Source organism: Stylophora pistillata, chromosome 4 (genome assembly GCF_964205215.1).
Source record: "Stylophora pistillata chromosome 4, jaStyPist1.2, whole genome shotgun sequence".
Classification (NCBI taxonomy): domain Eukaryota; kingdom Metazoa; phylum Cnidaria; class Anthozoa; order Scleractinia; family Pocilloporidae; genus Stylophora; species Stylophora pistillata.
In genome coordinates this window covers 15,252,890-15,273,995 of record NC_142522.1, presented here as the reverse complement: position 1 = coordinate 15,273,995, position 21,106 = coordinate 15,252,890, and the positions used below count along the sequence as shown (strand labels likewise).

The 21,106-nt window shown below is 37.2% G+C and overlaps 1 protein-coding gene across 4 annotated transcripts; it reads left to right on the top strand.

Moving 5' to 3' along the window:
- The first annotated feature begins 27 nt into the window (after nt 1–27).
- LOC111320739 (WD repeat-containing protein 48) lies at nt 28–20,146 on the top strand. 4 transcript variants are annotated; one of them, XM_022923429.2, is made up of 19 exons: nt 267–527; nt 2,875–2,950; nt 4,365–4,577; nt 6,000–6,074; nt 7,383–7,471; nt 8,435–8,536; nt 9,089–9,313; nt 10,019–10,084; nt 10,429–10,525; nt 10,830–10,927; nt 11,706–11,813; nt 12,194–12,290; nt 13,239–13,262; nt 15,518–15,625; nt 17,252–17,298; nt 17,701–17,880; nt 18,650–18,726; nt 19,001–19,199; nt 19,570–20,146. In XM_022923429.2, exons 1-19 carry the CDS (start codon nt 306–308, stop codon nt 19,660–19,662), a joined length of 2,196 nt encoding a protein of 731 aa, XP_022779164.2. In that variant the 5' UTR covers nt 267–305; the 3' UTR covers nt 19,663–20,146. The 4 variants fall into 4 exon arrangements, with proteins under 4 accessions (XP_022779172.2, XP_088613886.1, XP_022779164.2 ...); XM_088757761.1 differs by lacking the exon at nt 267–527 and adding an exon at nt 1,648–1,781; XM_022923437.2 differs by lacking the exon at nt 6,000–6,074 and having other exon boundaries at nt 28–527.
- The last annotated feature ends 960 nt before the right edge of the window (nt 20,147–21,106 follow it).

Sequence of the window (21,106 nt, the reverse complement as noted above, 5' to 3'; positions counted from 1 at the left end):
TGTTTCTGTTTGGTGTCACTTTCACATGGTGGGAGATGGCGCTAGATGTCGCCAGATGAAGCTCGCGCAGAACATAAAAATTAGTTCCGATAATTTGACGATCAATCAGACAATATTTGTTTAATCAAATTTTTCCTTTCCTATCATGGCCTTTCTAACTGAAATCATATCGATTTTGTAAGGAGAAATGACACCAAGAAGTGAATGGTTTGTCACGCGCGGATCCACGAGGATATTCCGCGGATGGATTATCGGAATCGGAGAACTGGAACCTAACCTAATGCTGTGACAGGAAGAAGTGCAAGATGGCGGCAGGGATGCGGCCGCCTTCTGGTCACTCGCATGGCCATCCACACAACCACGCCATGCCGAGGAGAAAAGTCACAATTTCATTTGTGATACGAGATGAAGAAGAATCTCTGCATAGGTCAGGTGTAAATGCACTTCAGTTTGACAAACATACTGGTCGACTGTATTCTGCAGGACGAGATTCTATCATTCGATGTTGGAACACAACTGTAGACAAGGTGTGTTGTTTGATTTGTACGATGTTAACATTTACGCTGGTTTTATGACTTGCTGCTTCTCATAAATTTAAGGTGGTAGAAGTACTCAGAGTTTTACTTTCTAATTGTTGTTCGTGGAAAATAATCGCTTGTAAATGTGAAATGAAGACTTGTTTACAAATGAGCTCAACTAAGTTCAACCTAAGCAGGGAGATGAAGATTCGACATGTTTTCCTTTTTTTTAGCCCAGTAATATCTGTACTCGATGGATTTTCTGGGCTGCTTTTATCAAAAGAATGATATCTTCAAAATAAGCCTTGTTCAATTTATGTAGTGTGATTCGTATGGGGATTTGTGAGGAACTTCGGGTCACCTGTTAGTATAAATCCCGGGGGTGGACAAACAAACAAACAAACACTTTTTTTACCGAGGGTAAAATACATTATTACCGGTTACCCGGTAGTTTACATAATGGCCCCCAACAAATCCTACTAAATATAAAAACACCTAATAAAAAATTCATAATACTAAAATTGTACTTAAATCGTCCTACTAATCTTAAAATGCTCTATCGAGATATTTTCTTTAATAAAATTTTTCAGTAACGTTATCTTAAAATTTGAGTTGGAAGTTATGTTTCTAAATGAGTTACCTAGTTTATTCCATAGCCTACATGCACTTGAGTGGAAAGTTCTAAGCCCAGATTTTTTTTTTTTTTACGAGATGGTGTTGGAACGTCATAACAGATAGCAGATCTAGTACAATAACCATTTGTAGATCTGACATATTATAAATATGAACTAAAATGTTCAGGACAATGACCTTGGCTAACTTTATGTAGCATACACAGTTTTCTAACCTGTACAATGTCATCTATAGGTAACCAGCCTAATTTATTATAAAGTTCAACAGAACTATTGTTGATGGTGGCGTCCAAAGTTAATCTCCCGCATCGTTTTTGTACTTGTAACAACCTTTGAAGGTTTTCAACCGAACAATTACCCCAAACAGTACAACAGTACTCAAGAATTGGCTTAATGAGAGCATTATATAACATTTTTCTACATTCAGTAGTTAAATACACTTTTGCCCTCTAGAAATATCCTAGAGTTCAACTTTTTATAAGATAATCAATGTGTAGGTCCCAGGAAAGATAGGGATCAATCACAACACCGAGAAGTTTTTCTCCAGCTGATTCCTCAAGTCTTACGTTGTCCAAGAAAAGCTCCAACATAGTTATTTCACTGTGATAAAGTTTTTTCGCAGTACCAATAAGTAAGTACTTAGTCTTTTTACTATTAGGTTGCATTTCATTAAGTTTAAGCCAGCTATTCGCTCTATGTAGACTCACATTTAGAGTTTGTTGCATCTCATTGCAATCGGCACCACTTAACCAAATAGTTGTATCGTCAGCATAGATGTCCACTTCAGTTTCACTTAGCAAAAGAGGTAGATTGTTGATATAAACAGAAAAGACGAGAGGGCCTAAAATTGAGCCCTGTGGAACTCCTCTGTATAAGGAGGCAGGACTAGAGAGCATGCCAGAGACTGAACAAACTTGTTTACGTTTGGATAAATAGGACCTAGACCAATTCATAGCTGTTTGACTAGTGTGATTCTTGGCAAGCTTAGCTATGAGAATATCATGACTGACGAGATCAAAGGCCTTACTAAGGTCCAGAAAAACTGTTCCCACCAGTTCACTATTGTCCATCGCCTTTAGCCATTTTTCAGAGATATTCAGTAGTGCAGTTTCACAGGAATGATAAGGGTGGAAGGCAGAATGATTCTTGTAAAATAACTTGTTCATAGTTAGATACCGAAGAGAAGAGGTTGCTACATATGTCATTCTAAGGGTTTAGACAAAATAGGCAAAACAGATATTGGGCGATAATTTCCTCTTTCATTTGTTGAGTCGTTTTTGTGAAGTGGCATTACCTTTGCTGCTTTAAAGGTAGTTGGAAAAATACCTTGATTGATGCTTGTGTTGTAAACATGGGCCATGCTCCTTGATATTGCTGGCAATGCCTCCTTCATGGTATGCTAATACCATTCAATCCTATTGCTTTGTTTGATGGAATTTTCTTCAGATCTGCTTCAATAATTTCTTTAGTAATAGGCGGAATACGGAAATGAACTTCATCATGTATACGCGTATTGACAAAGTTTGACAGAAGAGTATCAAGCTCAGACTTTATGGTTACTAAATTGTCTGATGGGTGGAGGGACAAGTGGTGCAAGGCAAGCGTTTGATTTCATTCAAGGGTACAAAATCAAAATAATTTTTGTTACATTGTAGTTGACCTGCAGTTCATGACAAGTTTATTTCAATTTGAATAACACTATCTTGTTATTTGTTTGGTTTTAGAACTGCTACATAGCATCTCTTGAGCACCACACAGACTGGGTGAATGATATAGTCCTTTGCTGCAATGGTAGAACAAGTAAGAGAATCACTTTCTTGCATATACCATGACTTTTTGATAAATATTAGCAAAAAAATAATTGCTGTCTTGTTGGAGAGCTATGATTTGTTTTTCCTCTCTTTGTCTTAACAAAGTGGGGCAAATAATTTTTAAAGTAATCTTTCTCAGTAGCTGGAAGCTTTTATATAAAACAGGCGAGAACAAATCATCAGTTGTTTTCCTTTTCTAGAGTTGGTGCGAAAATATGGAATGGCATCCCCCCTGAAATTCGTAAGCTAAAGAAAGCACCTTTTAAACGTGAGCTAACTCACTTGCTTTTGAAAATTCTTGAAATTGAGGAGATGAATGTTGACTTGCGCTACCTTGACCTTTCTAGCTTATATTTGTATTTCAACTGATTAGCTTTCTCTTTGACCTGTTAAAAACTCCCTTGTGTGACTGGCTCAGTTAAAACCTTTAACATGATTATTACTACTATTATTTATTATTTATTTTTATTTGCTCATTTATTTATTTATTTCATTGTTGCGTGTGTGTGTGTGCGTGCGTGTGTGTGTGTGTGTGTGTGTGTGTGAGCCTATACAGTGTCTGTTTAGGTAGCCCGCCTAGAATAGCTTTGCTAACTGCGGGCTACAAAAGCCTTTATTTCTTTCATTTTAAAAAAATAAAGTCAATGTTGTTGTTGTAGTAATCACCTAGGTGATGGAAACTTAGAGGGTTGCAGTAGATTTCTTTAACCTATTGACGTCCAGTGCGCCCATGTGCGCCCATGGGGACCCACACCCTTTCTACGTCTTGTGACATCATCACTTTTAACCGTGGAGCATGAATTTGAGCACGTACTTGAACAGGTTGAAAATATCTTACAAACGATACCAGAGCAATTGAGTGAAGGAGATTGGAGAAATAGCCAAAAAACCATGTAACTTTGACCTGAAAATCTGGACAAAAATCTTGTTCCATTACCCACCTACCTTTCTGAGCATGTGGTTTGAAAATAATGAGTAGTTTCTGAAAAATCTCTACACCAAAATGAAGCCTACTAAATTTCCAGCAAGTGAGGAGAAACTTCAGGAAAGGAGAGGGGAAAAAAAGGGCAGGAGAAAGAGAGAAAAGTAAAAGTCGTAAGTGGGGCATTACTTTTCAACCCAAAAATTTTGCTTTCTGCACGTGCCTGAGATTTTCAGGCCGCCATTTTGCATTTGGATCAAAAGGCCGTCGAGTGTTCGAGCTGTCAAGGGGTTTTTGGTAAGTTTGAACTTTTAAAACCACAACAGTGACCCGAAATCTGCTCGACTAGCTTCAAAACACAGTTTTCCACAAAAGCTGCGGCCATTAATGGGTTAATGCAAATAAAGTGGAACTTTAACTGTAGATTTAGTTATATATCTTGCAGTTATGCTATAATGAGCTTATCTAATTTCTTCTCTAGTATTATCTGCATCATCTGACACAACTGTTAAAGTGTGGGATTCAGGGCGGAGTTTTTGTATGTCCACCCTGCGCACACACAAAGACTATGTCAAGGCACTTGCATATGCAAGTCAGAAAGAATTGGTGGCCTCTGGAGGACTTGATAGGCAAATATTTCTGTGGGATGTCAACACTTTAACAGCTCTAACAGCTACAAATAATACAGTCACAAGTGAGTCAATCGGTATTTATGAACTATTGATTTATACCTTAAAGCTTGCACGTATTTTTATTAATGATGACAGGAAGAAGAGAGTTCCAGATTATAGCAAGATAGAAAGGGTTTGAATTTGCTTTTTAAAGTAAATTATAAGGAGATGCTTAGAAATTAGGTTATTTTTTAACAGAGGTTGTCACATTGCTTCTTGTGTAATGTAAAGCCTAATAATATGAAAATACAAATTTTAATTTAAATTTAGCTTAAAAGCAAATTGTTTGGTTGTGCAGAGGTTCAATGTTTTAGATATGCTAGGTACATAACTAGCTTGGTCTCTTATTGAGATAGACTGCTCTGCAATTCTGTTTGGAGATATGGAGAGATGCAATTGGATAACTTCTGCAGTTAGCAGTGAGAGTGTTTGGTATAGAATGTTGATGTGGTTGAACAGAGGTTTTAGATTTGCTTAATCCATCAGTGTTTTTAGCCACAAAGAGGCACCTAGTGCTTGGATATCATACTTGAAATATTCTGTTAAGAAGTGTCAATGTGGTTAATTCTTTGCTTTAGCCCTCTGTTTGCTGATCTTACAATTAAAGATAAAATTAACTCCAGTTCTATTCATGGATACAGGTTTAGCTGTATCTTTACACTCACAGCTTGGGAAATACATGTAATGAAAATTGAAAATGAATAAAGTATAATTATATAAAGTATGAAACTAACTTTAAAAGCTGCTCAAGTGTACTTGTCCAAGTTTTGAGTAAATGACTCTCTTAAGTTGAAGTAACATATTGATTTAAGTTCTAGACTAAGCCAGAATTTTGCATGATGTAATGATAAGTGAATTGTCACCTTGCAGATTAATCAATAAGGTAAACCCATTGGATTTTTTGCCAAAAAACCAAATTTTGAAAACGAATCCCGAATTTTAAGGGTAATTTTGACTGAGCTCATATACTCTTTGAAAGATGACAAAGTACAACATTTTTTTTCTAGGTGGACCTTTCCACTATTTTGGTATGGGCCAAACAAGAAATAAAAAGTTTGACTTCAGGAGTTTGTTAACAGAGAAAGTCCTACCTCTATTTTTTTAGCTCCTTTGAATTCTGTCTAATTAAGATACAGCTAGCTGATTATATCACTCTGAAGGTGGTTTTTTGAGAAGGAAATAGTGCTTGGTTACCTCTTCAACCATTCTGTTCTTTGTCCATTAAATTTGTTGAAATAAATTTCTTATTAATCTTATTTTTTTATGATTGATCAGCACTCAGTCACTTCTCTTTGTACTGTTGGGTACATAAAAGCCAATATCAGTAATCTTTCTCCCATATATAACACAGTTACATCAAAGTACTTGTTTTTGTTGAATTTTTAACACTTGACCAGTTAATATCTTTGTTTACTGTTCCTACTGCTTGGCCATCAAAATATCAGGTAGCCAGAGAGGTGAAGGTAACCACATGAGAGAAGGATGTGTCAGTAATCTGCACTCTGATGTTCATTCACCCTGTAGGTAGTCAAAAAATGTGATTTTAAGTTACGCTGTATTTCTTGTTGAATTTCATTTTTATCTTATAAATTAAAGTGAATCAGAAAAGTGCTTCAATATAGTTTGGCCTTTTTTGCCCACTTTACTGGAGGTGGAATTGTTCAACTACAACAAATGCTGATTAAATATACCTAGTGATTATAATCAACAAATTAAAATATATAATAAAGAAACCCAAAAAGAAAGAACAAGGTAATGTGAGTGGAGCTTCAAAGGCCTAATATAAATTAATTCCTAAATATTTTGACTCATAAAAAAGAAATGGAAAGGTATCTTCCAGAGTATGGCTGAAATTCCACATTAAAAAAAAAAAAGAAACAAAAAACCTATGACTATGCATAAAATGAGGATAAAAAATAATTTGCCCAGGGATAAGTATTTTATAAAAGTTGTAAGTTTTTTATTGAAATGAAGTATTTGAAAACGTAATTGACCACAAACTGATATAAGAGCTGCTAAAAAATTTTAGTCACTGCACTGTCTAAATTTCCTTTCTCTTCTTTGTTTTCTCACATTGAAACTCTGTTTTAGTTCTCCTTTCTTTAAATAAGCCCTCCTTAAATTGAAGAAGGTGGCCCACTGGGCCCTCTTTGGCTAGTTACTAAGCATAAAAAATTGTTTAATCATTGGATAGTGTTTTACCAGTGAGTTAATTGAGGAAAGATTGTATTGACAAAGGCATATGCAACAGGTGTTTTTGTTTCACAACAATGAGTGAAAATTTTAACTAAGAGCATCATGCACATGGTCAAATAAATGAAATAATTTTGTGATTCAGAAAAGGAGTGATAATAGTAGATTTTTGTAGTCATATCAATATTTTCATTTGCTTTTTTGGCTGGATTTTGAACTGCAGTGATATCAGAAATGTTGTGAAGTTTCTGTGATATCCATCTTATATGATAAATTCTTAAAAATTATGATTGATTTGAATCCTTGAACTCAGAACTTCATGACTCTGCTACAATACAAAATGTAGTACAAAGGCCAGTCATATTGGTGTTGTGGGGAATGTCTCATTGATTCTATTTTCACTAGTGTGAATATCCCAGAGACTGACAGTCACTTTGTTCAAGTGTCAGTACGATCTCTTTGGAGAGGTTTCCATGTATTTTATTTTCAGATGGTTACAGGGAGGGGGTAGTCAGGTTGTTAAAATCTGAGTTTTTTTTTTTATTCACAACTGGTTCTGTGTAAGCTGCATTTCTTTCAGAATTCCTTTCTTTTTTTTTCACTGACTGGTTGTTTTGGTTTTTTTTTCATGTTAGCTTCATCACTGAATGGTCAAAAAGACTCAATATACAGCTTAGCATTAAACACCATGGGCACTGTACTTATCTCTGGCTCTACTGAGAAGGTAAAGTTAATAGCCCATTTCCGAATTACCCTTGGCCTCATTCTCAAAATGAGTCCCCGTGCTCAACCATTCTTGTGAAAATGAGTTTAATTTGCATGTGAATGAAAACTTATTATCATATGAAAGGATGAACACCAGGACTGGTTTTGAAAATGAGGCCAAGGGTAATTCGGAAATGGGCTATTGACCTGATCAACTCTTTAAGGTTTCTGACAGTGTAAAGTGTTAGGAGATTAATAATGTACATGAAAACATTATGCGCTTCTGATTGGGTGAAAACAAGAGCATCTTTCATGTAATGTGTGCAAAGTTGTAAAACAAATGTTAAGTCCAAAATTATGCTCTATCTCTTTTTACTTTTTGTGATGCTTTTTTTTTATGTAGATTACCTTATCAATAAATAATAATATGATTTCTAGTGCAATTTGATCTAAATGAGCAATTTGAAAATTTTTCAAAGACTACAAATTGCACTCGCCCTACAGGCTCGCGCAATTTTGTTGTCTTTGAAAAATTTACATTTGCTTATTAACACCAATTTGCACTAGAAATCATGTTATTACCTATACTTACATGTACATGATTTTTTTGTTTGAGGCAGAGAGCAACAACTTTGATGTAATGATTTAATTTTTGGAGTTTTGTCTCACTGAACATAACCTTTTAAATTGTATAGTATGACTGGGGGTGATTTTTGTTATAATTGCGAGTGATTTTGATAGTTAGAAGTACAATTTTATTCATTTTATTATTCAAGCCCTTAATAAAGTGCATACATGTGTTTTTATGTCAGGGTAAAACTGGTGAAAAGTCATGTTGATAATCATAAGAATTAAATGTATACCATAAATACTTTTGCAGTTGTTGCTTTATGCAGTAGAATTACAAATTAAAATACTTTGAATAGATCTTTTTTAAGAGCTATTTGTGTAGGAAGGCTTACCATGTCTTGTTTGTTGTCAGATTTTGAGAGTATGGGATCCTCGTACATGTTCTAAAGTCATGAAACTAAAAGGTCATACAGATAATGTGAAGGCCATCATCATCAATCCTGAAGGAACACAGGTAACTTGTTGTTGAGTTCAGTTATGCCCAGAAGAAACTCTACATTGTAGAGAGAATGGTTTTTAAAGCAATTAAGCCCTTGTTGGCTTGTGCGACAAAGATCTGAATGGAATGGGTATTGATAAGAAAGGGGATGATGATCCTATTGGAAACAGAACAAGAGATTGGAAAAACTGGTTAATGATATGTACTGTCAGTAGGATATGTTCCATTGGAAAATAGTTGGAAGGTTAATAAGGAAAGGTTGGAAAGGGAAAGTTGCAACAAGGTGCCTTTTTTAAATATCCAAGATTCATGTTGGTAATGCCCTATGTTTTTCTTATGTTGGGAAGGTTAAATGGGTTTTTTTATGTTTTTTTTTTAATGCCTGTTAAGCAGAAAGTGATGGACTCTGGACTGCTGTTTCCTTTCTGGTATTTGTTTGGGTACATAAGTTATTGGTTTTCAAACTTTTCATTGTGTTTGATCAATTTACATGTATTTATTTTGTTTAACTAGCCATGATGTGATTATTCAGTGCTCTTGGATAAATACTGTTTTATTGTTTGGTAGTGTCTATCAGGAAGCTCAGATGGAACCATACGTCTTTGGTCATTAGGGCAACAGAGATGTATCACGACATACAGAATTCACGGGGAAGGTGTGTGGGCACTGTGTGCTAATGACAACTTTACTGGGTTCTATTCAAGTGGTAGAGACAAACATGTCATGTGGACTGATCTGAACATGGAGAATTCTTCCACTCTTTTATTTGTAGAGGATGCTCCAGTGTTAAAAGTAAGTGATCTTTATGTTTAGGTGAAATACATGAATGACTTGACTGTCATGATGCACCTAGGACACTGAGATGCTCATACAAAAAAATTAAAAAAAAAATTTAATTTAATTTACAACGTATATAGTGCAGACCAGTATTGCAAGCCTTTAAGTGCTTTATGATATGAGAGAGAAAGAAACAAATATTTAAGTAAACATAAAGTGCTTGAAAGGAGGTAGACTAATGGGCTATTATAGTGCAGCCACAGAGTTGAACCCTGGGTGACTGAGAACAATTCCAGTGAGTAGCAGGGTGGAGGACTTGAAACTGGGACTTAAATATCTATATTTTTGTGACTGCAGCCTGCTACAGGAGGCAAAGCCACTTATGTTGTCAAGATGAGTTGGTGATTGAGTGAGGTTAAATTATCACGACTATGCCTTGTGTTATAATTGTTGTAGTAATTAATATATGTTAATATGATTTTTTTTTGCCATTTAATTAATGATTGAGTGTTGATTATTGTGTAGTCAATATGTTTTTTAACCATCTTTCTCTCGTGGAAATTTGTGGAATGTGGCGGGTTTTCTGTTTTGCATGTGAGACAAATCTTCTGCAACACTACCTTCTAGCATCATTATGCAACCTATAGTTCTATTCAATGCTACAAAAACTGCACTTTACACCAGTAGTCACATTCAGTCTTAAAACTGCCTTTTTTTTAGTTGGAGCTTTGTGATGAACCCCACTCTCTGTGGGTTGCTACTACAAATTCTACAATAAATAACTGGGTAAGAATATTATAAAGCAAACAATGATTTTAAATCAGTAGGTGATCTTAGAAGATACCATCAATCTTTTTCTGTTCTTTAGCAATGATAAAGATTGAAAACCAATTCCTTTTTTTTTTTTATTTTTACCAGCAATATTTAAAATGTAATACCACTCTGTGGTTGTTTTGTTATGGAGGCATGGAAATAGCAAAGTCTACCAGCATCAGTATCCAAACATAACTTACTGCAATATGGAAAACAGCATTGGTACTTTTAAAATTTTACAATAGAACTGATCCACAGCTTTTGATAATTGCAATAATCTTTATGTCTGAGTTACAGTTTGGAATATCCCTTTACAGCCAGTAAAGATCCCATACCTTAATGACCAGGACAGCATGGATGTTGGAGACACAGATCCTCAGCCCCTTTGTTCATCACCAAGGAAGACAATACCAGGTACATGTTAGTGTTGCAGAGGACTTTTCATAGAATTTTTCATAACAAAGTTTTTCACATTTAACTTCCATGTTTGTAAACTCCCTGCACAGTTTTCTGTAGTAAGTGTAATGCCCCAAGTCTTGGTTAAATCTACTTTATCATGTTGCAGGACTTTGAAGTTCAGTAGCTATGAGTTGCTACATCTCATATGTGTAGAAACCTAGTAAACTTCAAAACAAGTTAACCAAACTGCTCCCTGCATCTGTTCAGATTGCCTTACTCCAGCTATGTTTTTTATTATTTCTGTTTTGTCTTGTGACAGGGGCACCCAGCATACGGAAATTTCATGTCCTAAGAGACAGACGACATGTCATAACAAAGGACACAGATGGAAGGGTGTCTGTTTGGGATGTGCTAAAAGTAAGCTCCTCTTTCTTTATCTTTGAGTCTGTTCATTTGAGGCAAACACAATATAACAGTTGATCCTAGTCTGACTAAATGAATGTCTGTTACTTTTTCTGATGTTGACTGTAATTATTCTATTTTATGCCTAATGTTGGGACAAGTAATTTCTTTGAATATGTGTTAAAAAGTGCCCCTGTCGGATAAGTGCATCTGATTTATCTAATAAGCAGTCCCCTATTTCCACAAGTTTGCTGTACCTCTGTTAGATAAAGTGTAAACTTAAGGGACATTCAAGAACATTGAGATTGTAGTGTATCTTCCCTTATTAGCTCGTATGTAGAGCTAAAACATCAAAAACCTGGTTTTCTTTGTTGTGTCTTATTTGCTGCTTTTATTGACAAGGACAATTTCTCCAAAGAAACGATCAGTTGATATTGGTCCAGTTGGTTGTTCATGCTTAAAAGGAGTCTTCTCTAAAAAAAAAAGAGAAAAGAGGAATGAGCACCTGTCCAAAAAAGGCCTTTTTTTTTTTTTCTCTATAACGATCTTCTTCTGGTGAGCTTCCAAAATAAAAAGGTTACACTGGACCCACGCGCATTCGACCAAATGACCATTGTTTTTAATTGAGGTATCAAAATAAATCCAAACAGGAATTGCTTTTATTTGTTGAATTGAGTAATTGTAGGTTAATTGAACTGTGAACGATAACGTTTGTGATGTGTAAAGATAAAAATCTGATAATGTTGAGAATCAGTATTAGGGTTGTATCTTTCTATTTGTTATGGAATCTAAGGCATGTAAGGTGGAGGGTCTGGGTCTGGTGGATTATGAAGAAGAAATCAAGAAAAGAACACAGATGGTTTATGTACCAAATTGGTTTTCAGTTGACATCAAGACTGGGGTAAGTGTTAAAATATCCCAAAATTAGGTCTTGTCAAGTCCGATGCCATACTACATCAACTTTCTTTCGAGTTTTTGGTTATTTTTTCCTTTTCTTTTTCCATTGTTTAGTTAACTGTGTTGCGCGTATACTTCCCCCCTCCCCAGTACTGGATCAATAAAATATTTGTACAAACTAAAACATCCTGTGTTTGAGCGACTGAATTTTGCCATTTCAAAATGGATATAATAAAGTGGTAATCAAACCTCGTGTTGTGCAATTTTGGTATGAAATTACACTAGTGATTTCAAATCACGCGTATGATTTCAGACCAAATTGCACTCCACTCAGTTGAATAATGCCCTTATAGACTAAAAGTGCGTGTGGTGTATTCATTTCAGATGCTCACAATAAATCTGGAAGAGAGCGACTGTTTTGCAGCTTGGATTTCAGTAACAGATGTTACAGGATTACAACCAAAAACTGTGGATGGAAAAGGTTTGTAGTGAAAGTAAACTGGTTTGATACATGTTTTTGACAGTTTTTTTTTCGTCTGCGCTGTATTGGATCGCTCGTGGATCTTGTCGGAGATTCTATCATTCTCCATGTGCAGCAACTCTTAGCACTTCTGTTTCTCCTGCCACTTGACCAAGATTTTGTTAGGTTTCCCAAACAATTTTTCCGCACTAATTTTTGTATCTTATGGTATGGAGAGAGGGAGAGAGAGAGAGAGAGAGGCATTGTTATGGTGTACATGTATCCTCTCGTGCTTGATCTAGCGTTCAGTGCACTAACCATCAGACAACATACCTCCTACACCTAGATTTACTCTAATTTTGATAGAGGGAAGTTAGATGGACAATTAAGGACCTCAATAAACATACTGAAAAATTTCGCGATACTTTTCAATCACAAATGGATTCAAAGTTTTGAAGTGTTGCGAACAAAACTATACGTGACTAAACAGGAAGAGAATTTAAACCAACTGTTATCAACACGTTCACACATCCAAACACTCGTACATAATTACATGACCCTTAGACACACAAAAAAATCTGTAGGAAGGCCTTACGATCCTCGCTCCGTTCGTATGTCATGACCGCATGGCCAAACTGATGTCTCGCGAAATATGTACCCTTTTATTTCGGGAAAATAACGGGTCGCGAAAATTTCACGTGCGGAGATAGCTGTGAAAATGAGACGGGATGTGAACCTGTGTCCATACAGTGATATCAGTGTTACACTAAAACCAATTCAGTTATCATGTCAATGTTATTGTCTGAGTTAAGACTGAACTTCCACTATATTTATTTTCATAATACTCAAGCTCTGTTTAGAAATGCCACGATCTTTCTTATTAAAAGTTTATTCACAGTTCAAATGCTGGGTTGTACATTTTTCCACTTTAATCTTACTATTTTTTTTCATTTCGTTATATTTGTGTAGCGTATGTTACAGATATCAAGCATGGTGAGTAGCCGTTTTATGTGGTTTTGTATACGAGGAACAGCTGACGTAGAAAACATTACAATTCTCTATCAGACAATAAAAACAAAAGGGCAAAAGGTGGCCAACATGAAATAATTAATCGAACATCTTTTCACTAACATTTTGCCAAATTTTCTAAGAGATTATGTAACTGGATGCAATGTGTTTCATCCGAAAGTTAACCCTTTACACCCTAACATCAGCACACATATTCTCCATACTGTTCTGTACACATTTCCAAAGGTGCTGACAAGGAGAATTTGTTTAACAATCAAGAGCTTCTGTAGTTGGTGATGATTTCTTTTATTCTCATGACCTTAATGCGTAGTTCAGGGGGGTGATATTGAAGGGAGAAATTAGATGCTGGTCACTCTTACGCTGATCATTTCCTTTATTCTCATGACCTTAATGCGTAGTTCAGGGGGGTGATATTGAAGGGAGAAATTAGATGCTGGTCACTCTTATGCTGATCATTTCCTTTATTCTCATGACCTTAATGCGTAGTTCAGGGGGGTGATATTGAAGGGAGAAATTAGATGCTGGTCACTCTTACGCTGATCATTTCCTTTATTCGCATGACCTTAATGCGTAGTTCAGGGGGGTGATATTGGAGGGAGAAATTAGATGCTGGTCACTCTTACGCTGATCATTTCCTTTATTCTCATGACCTTAATGCGTAGTTCAGGGGGTGATATTGAAGGGAGAAATTAGATGCTGGTCACTCTTACGCTGATCATTTCCTTTATTCTCATGACCTTAATGCGTAGTTCAGGGGGGTGATATTGGAGGGAAAAATTGGATGCTGGTCACTCTTACGCTGATCATTTCCTTTATTCTCATGACCTTAATGCGTAGTTCAGGGGGGTGATATTGGAGGGAGAAATTAGATGCTGGTCACTCTTACGCTGATCATTTCCTTTATTCTCATGACCTTAATGCGTAGTTCAGGGGGGTGATATTGGAGGGAGAAATTAGATGCTGGTCACTCTTATGCTGATCATTTCCTTTATTCTCATGACCTTAATGCATAGTTCAGGGGGGTGATATTGAAGGGAGAAATTAGATGCTGGTCACTCTTACGCTGATCATTTCCTTTATTCTCATGACCTTAATGCGTAGTTCAGGGGGTGATATTGAAGGGAGAAATTAGATGCTGGTCACTCTTACGCTGATCATTTCCTTTATTCTCATGACCTTAATGCGTAGTTCAGGGGGGTGATATTGAAGGGAGAAATTAGATGCTGGTCACTCTTATGCTGATCATTTCCTTTATTCTCATGACCTTAATGCGTAGTTCAGGGGGGTGATATTGAAGAGAGAAATTAGATGCTGGTCACTCTTACGCTGATCATTTCCTTTATTCTCATGACCTTAATGCGTAGTTCAGGGGGGTGATATTGAAGGGAGAAATTAGATGCTGGTCACTCTTACGCTGATCATTTCCTTTATTCTCATGACCTTAATGCGTAGTTCAGGGGGGTGATATTGGAGGGAGAAATTAGATGCTGGTCACTCTTACGCTGATCATTTCCTTTATTCTCATGACCTTAATGCGTAGTTCAGGGGGGTGATATTGAAGGGAGAAATTAGATGCTGGTCACTCTTATGCTGATCATTTCCTTTATTCTCATGACCTTAATGCGTAGTTCAGGGGGGTGATATTGAAGGGAGAAATTAGATGCTGGTCACTCTTGCGCTGATCATTTCCTTTATTCTCATGACCTTAATGCGTAGTTCAGGGGGGGTGATATTGAAGGGAGAAATTAGATGCTGGTCACTCTTACGCTGATCATTTCCTTTATTCTCATGACCTTAATGCGTAGTTCGGGGGGGTGATATTGAAGGGAGAAATTAGATGCTGGTCACTCTTAGGGGTATAATGGGCCATGACAGAATAGCCTGCGAACAGGCTCCCGGCTTGGAGGAGCACAACGGCGCGAAGCAGGGTTCGCAGGCTATGACAGAAAGCTACATGCAGATCTCCAGCTTGAGAAGCTAACTTACGAGTTAGGAAAAGCTCTCTTTCAACATTTCCAAACCCCTATTTTAAAAAGCTGTCATCTGTTTTTACTGTCGCATAATTATTTCTTTCTGTAGTGGCCTGGATTTTCAGGCACATGAAAAGGGGCATCAAAATAATCCTCATACAAAGATAGCCATAGTTGCTAAGTGTTCCTGAGATGGGTTACCAGTATTTATCGGTTTTGATTTGACTTTGTTTACTCTTTGTCTCAAAGTTAATTACGGAGTGCTTCTTTTGCAAGCCATATTGGAACACTGGAGGGAGACTTACACTGGAACAGCAGATGAAACTGATCAAGATTTCCCCAGAGCTGATTCACCAGGTTAGTAACAAACGCAATTCGACCCTCGTGGCTAATTCCAGCGAGCCAGTGTAATAACATGCTGCAGTACAGGTTATTTTGTAAGGTGTCGTGACAAACAGTCCTGCTCATCCAATTATGGTTTTGTGTGAGTAGAGTCCAGTCCTGCTCATCCAATTATGGTTTTGTGTGAGTAGAGTCCAGTCCTGCTCATCCAATTATGGTTTTGTGTGAGTAGATTCCGTAACTTTGAGGTTTGAGTTTCTAATATAATAGTTCACCGTCCTAATCAGGGTTCAAGCACTCTTAATCAGAATTCTAATTTACAAACTACGAGGCCATAAATGATAATGCTAAACCATGTAGTTGAAATGCCTGACAAAGGCATCGCTTGCTATGTCGCAGATGATTCCAAGTGTTATAAGGTTATTAATCAGGAGTCTGATTTCGTGAATTTCCAATGTGATTTACATGCGCTCTCTACTTGGTCAGTTAGTAATGAGCTACTCTTTCAGCCTACTAAATGCGTTAACCTGCGTATTTCTAGAAAACGCATTGATCTGCCACGCACTTATTTGCTAAATGGCATTAGTTTGACGGTAGTTAAAGCCGAAAAAGATCTAGGTATTTTAATTTCTAGCAAAACGACTTGGAAGGACCACATCGTTATGGTGGTAGCTAAAGCAAACTAAGATGCTTGGTTTTCTGAAGAGAAACTGCGCAGGCTTAGTTAATAGCGAGGCACTTCTGCGGCTTGATTATTCTTTAGTGCGCTCACATATATGGTTTTGCTCGCAGGTCTGGGCTCCCCAGTCAGCCGTGGGTAATCTTTTTCTCGTTGAGGTTATTCAAAGAAGGGCCTCGCGTTTCATCGTGGGCAAGAGCAAAGGCAGCGATCTGTCATATAGAGATCGCCTTATCGAGCTAAGGCTACTGCCGCTTAATTATTGGTTAGAATAGTTGGATCTGGTTTTCTTTTATAAATGCCTAAATAATCTGGTTGATTTTACCTTTGAATTTAATCACTATTTCTCGTTTGTTCAGGAACGCACGCGTCGTGCAAATACTGCCCATTGCCTGAAGACCAATTTTGCTCCTACTTCCCTTTTCCGAGATTATTATTTTAATAGAATTACGGTAATATGGAATGGTATTTCCGAAGTAGCTAATACACTTCATTCTTTCAAACGCCAACTCAAATCGTTTTACTTTAATCGATTATATGATGTTTTCGATGGCGACAATATACGTTCCTTTAAGAGTATTTGTCCTAAGTGTCGCCGTGTAAATGTTCTAAAAGCTTGCTCTTGTTAGTATTAATGTAGTGCGCTATTTGTTACCTTTTTCTCTTCTTTCTTTCTATTTATTAGAACGATATTTATGGTACATTATTAATATTTAATTGTAGTTTTGGGTAAAGGGTTGGTTTTCTACATTTTATGGGGTTGGTTTATATGGTTTAGGCGGGTGAACCCAGTAGGGGACTACGTGTCCTATTGTTCACTCGCCTGTACACTGTACTAATCTTTAAATAAATAAATGAATAAAGTGTTTAAGTTCAACGGTTGTCCTTTCAAAACAACTTTTTATAAGTCGAACAAATCTTCTTGGACAATGCGCAATGTCCACGTTTATTTACTTTCGCAGAAAGTGGAGATGCAAGCGCCAGTGAAGTTAACCTGAACCTCGAGTCTGTAAGTAGCTGCTTTAGGTTAACTAGTGAATGATGTGGGCAAAATTAAATAAATTTACCACCGAGATATTAGAGTAGAATTTAAGATGGACTACTTGTCCGGGTCTTTCATTAAAAACTGGTACAATGAAAGAAAAGGTGACCCTTTTGAATTCCTAGGTCGTAACGGTTATTTTGATTGGGCAGATATGATTATTGGTACTAGTAATTTTAAGACACAAGTGTCCCTGGTGAAATACCAAATGAATGAGTAGCATTTCTTCTCATAATGCACGACAATTTGTTTTACCAGCTAAGTGAAACGTACAGTGGTAACATTTTAAAATAGAGGAAGTAAATGTTCAGTGAAATAATCCTCGACTTTAGCTTGATGTAATGTTGGTAATTTGGTTTGCGTTCCCAGCGTGTAATGATGGGTAATGGTTTCTTCAGTGTTCCTGAGCACACACCCTTGATCTTCACAGAGAGTAGTGGCACAGGGCGGACGTTGTTCCGCCTGCTGGTAGCAGATGCCTCGGGAGAGAATGAAGCATATCTATTGGCTGAAACTGTCCCTAACTGGGCTGTTGACGTCACGGTCAAGGTAGACAGTTTGAAAGTTCAAATTTAACCTGCAGGTTACTGATTAATTTATTAGCTTTAGAGTTGAAAAATTAAGATTGGAAAACTCAGGCCTGACAATACTCTCCATTTCATTTGTCCGTGTACGTCGGTAAAGACTGACTTCTCGTCTGTTCTTTAATCAACATATGAATATCAGTTTTTTCACCCTGTCATTGTAGGGAATCGAAACGACGACGTTAAGTGGACGCCAATAATGATTGGGAAATAATTGTTTTGTGAAAATCAAGGGCTATCGACTGAAAAGGCGGCGAGGAAAATGAAACTCTAATGACCTCCAGCTTGCCTTACCCAAAAGTGTCTGAACCTAAAGTCACTGGTAGTGGGCAGTCTCCTGTGATTTTAACGAAACACGTAATCAGTTTTCACTTTTGAACGAGCTCCCCCTGATAAGAATCTTTACTTTAATCGAATGAGCTTGACTGGCTAGGAACATTAATCTGTAGCTGTTTCCTCGTGCTTCTCTGCCATACAGATCAAACTTTATTACACAAAACTATACTTACCTCAAACTGCACTGAACTCTGAATGCACGAATACCAATGCATATTATTCCAAGCGACTCGGTTAACATATTGGAAGTTAATTAGTTAACTTGCAATCTGCTCGGTAAATTCATGATGCGCGTTTCACATTCCAGTATCGTAACAATGGCAATCTTGAGATGCACTCGTTCTTTGCTTTGATATTGCTTAACAATGAAGTTAGAAGTTAATCGGTTCTTTTTGCAGAAACTGTCACCGAAATTCAATAAGATAGCGTTCTTCCTGCAACCTCATTCATCGAGCTCGTCGAAGGCACTGAAGAGGTAACGCGGATTAGATAAACAAATTGTCATTGTACCTCACCGCAAAGTTGTCTTACCTTTTAAGTAGGCTTGATTACCAGCCTTGGATCAAAACGAACTAAAAACCAATGGAAAACCACTGGTAAAATTTAGCCCAGACTTGCAACGAGTGCAAATAGAAGTAAAACATGTCCAGGGTGCTACTGAAACTAATTCTATAACTCCAAGGAGGCCCCCCGCGTTAAAAGATTTACAGTGCTTTGCTAACTTAACTGTTATTTTCCAATGTTCTTAGGGATCGCTTGTCGGCCAGTGATATGCTGCATGTGCGCAAAGTGATTGAGCATGTATACGAGAAGGTGGTGGGAAATGACAACGCCAGCAACTCAGGTAACCACGCTGATAAAGAGCATGCCGGACCGCCAACCGAGGAAGAACTGGAGGAACTATTAGCGTTAGCTGAGGCACGGGTCGAACTTCTTTGTCACGAACAGGTCAGTTCTTTCTTGATAAACGAAATGACTCCTTGTTATCAGTTTGTATTCATGAACTTATTGGTTAAGGTCATCAAGCATCCGTGTGTGTGTGTTTGTGAATGTTAGGTTGTTCAGTTGTAGCTGTGAGCTTTCGTTATCCTTTTTTTTCCCGATACTTTTGAAATACTCTGCGGCATTTAATTTACCTTGTAAACTTCAAATGTCTGTATCTGTTGGTGTGTCGTTCGTTCTGTCCGCTTGTTTATTGGTCAGCATAGTTCTTTGTCTCTCTGTCTATCTGTTTTTTTTTTTTTTTTTTTTTTTAAAGAATCCTTCAGATCTTTTGAAGTAGTACTAAATGTTTCCTTAAATCTCGTTCCACTCGCAGGTACTAGATCCTAGCATGGACTTACGAACAGTGCGACATTTTATTTGGAAAGGAGGAGGAGACCTGGTACTTCAGTACCGAATCATGAAATGAACGTGAAATGAACGTGAAATGAACCCTTTAGCCTTGCCCCAGTCCCCTTTGGAGCCAAATAAGCGAGGGAAAGCTTGGTCGAGGATATTTTCCTCATAGTGCGTGACGTGAAACTTGATTACTGTTGCTCAGCAGTCATGTTAGAGTTAGCGCTAGACTTCGGTGCCTTTTTTTCTGAAATGGGCCAGCGCACTTGAAGAGGTCTTCCTCCAAACAAAAGTGGTTTGCTACACATTGAAGATTTCAGAGGATTTATTTATTTTTCGACGCTTGCTAGCTTATTTGTTATCAATGGTGGCATGTTGCAGAGGAGGAGGTCGGTGGGACGATAATTAGTTGTGTAATTTGATAGCCCGGGGCCCTGCACACATGTACAGTGTACAGTAAACTTTTTAAAAACAGTTATTGATGGAAAGTTCGATGCATTACAAAGGTCCTTTAAAATGCATGTAATACATGATTAAATTTGAAATTTTGCCCTGAATGAAGTTATGTTCTTCTGAGGCCAGCCAAATGTTTCAAGGTCAGATGATTTAGGCTGTTAGAACACGTTTCCCTATTTTTTGTCAGCTGAAATCGAAGTGAGCTTGATAGTAAGGGAAATCGTAGTGACATACAACGAACAAAAATACTCAATTTGTTTTATTTCTTTCTATAAATATTCATGTACGGTATGATTTTCTTTCACTGCGAGAAGTGCCGCTTTTCAAGATATGTAGCAATCATTTAGCACTCTGTTGGCTGTCTATAGCAGTGGGCCTGGACAATACCGGCTGAATGCGGCGGTCTCCTGATTTTTTTTTCGTCCGTTATAACCGCACTGTCCTGAGAATATATAGATTATATCTTATTAGACGTTTGGTTGGATAGTATCGCTGAGTACTTTTACGAGTTGTGCCGTATTTTGACGAGCCCTACGGGCTTGTCAAAATACAAACAACGAGTAAAAATACTCAGCGATGCTACACAACAAAACGTTTAATAAGAGATTTATTATCCAACACGCCAAATTGTTATTTCAGTACGGGCGAATTTCGCGGATATTTCTGGACTACAAATATCGCGTGATATTTGTACTCGTCTCGCGCGTTGTTTGTACTCTACGAAGCACAATTGGATAATAAATTCCAATATTTCCAGGTTCTCCCGAGTAAAGTAACAGAAATTACTAAATAAAGAGCAATAAAAATAAAAATTTTTTTACTGTGCTGCCATCGTCTGTCATTTTCCGGAAGTTAGTTAGCAGACTCTTAGTTCCCTATACCTCCAAAGACCTGTTAGCTTTGGTTTGCACCTTTAAACAGACAACGAAACGAGTCTAATTAGATAACTAATGAGAAAACGAAACGAGTATGTGTCGCTAACATCATCATCCATCAAGGATAAATGATGGATAACAAATTTCTGACTGCAGCAATAGGTCGCCTCGGTAACCAGATATAGG

Coding starts and splice junctions, on each gene's coding strand:
- LOC111320739 (XM_022923429.2), top strand. CDS start 306: ATGGCGGCAGGGATGCGGCCGCCTTCTGGTCACTCGCATGGCCATCCA. Junction 11,814..12,193: donor CAGTTGACATCAAGACTGGG/GTAAGTGTTAAA, acceptor TATTCATTTCAG/ATGCTCACAATAAATCTGGA. Junction 18,727..19,000: donor TCGTCGAAGGCACTGAAGAG/GTAACGCGGATT, acceptor CAATGTTCTTAG/GGATCGCTTGTCGGCCAGTG.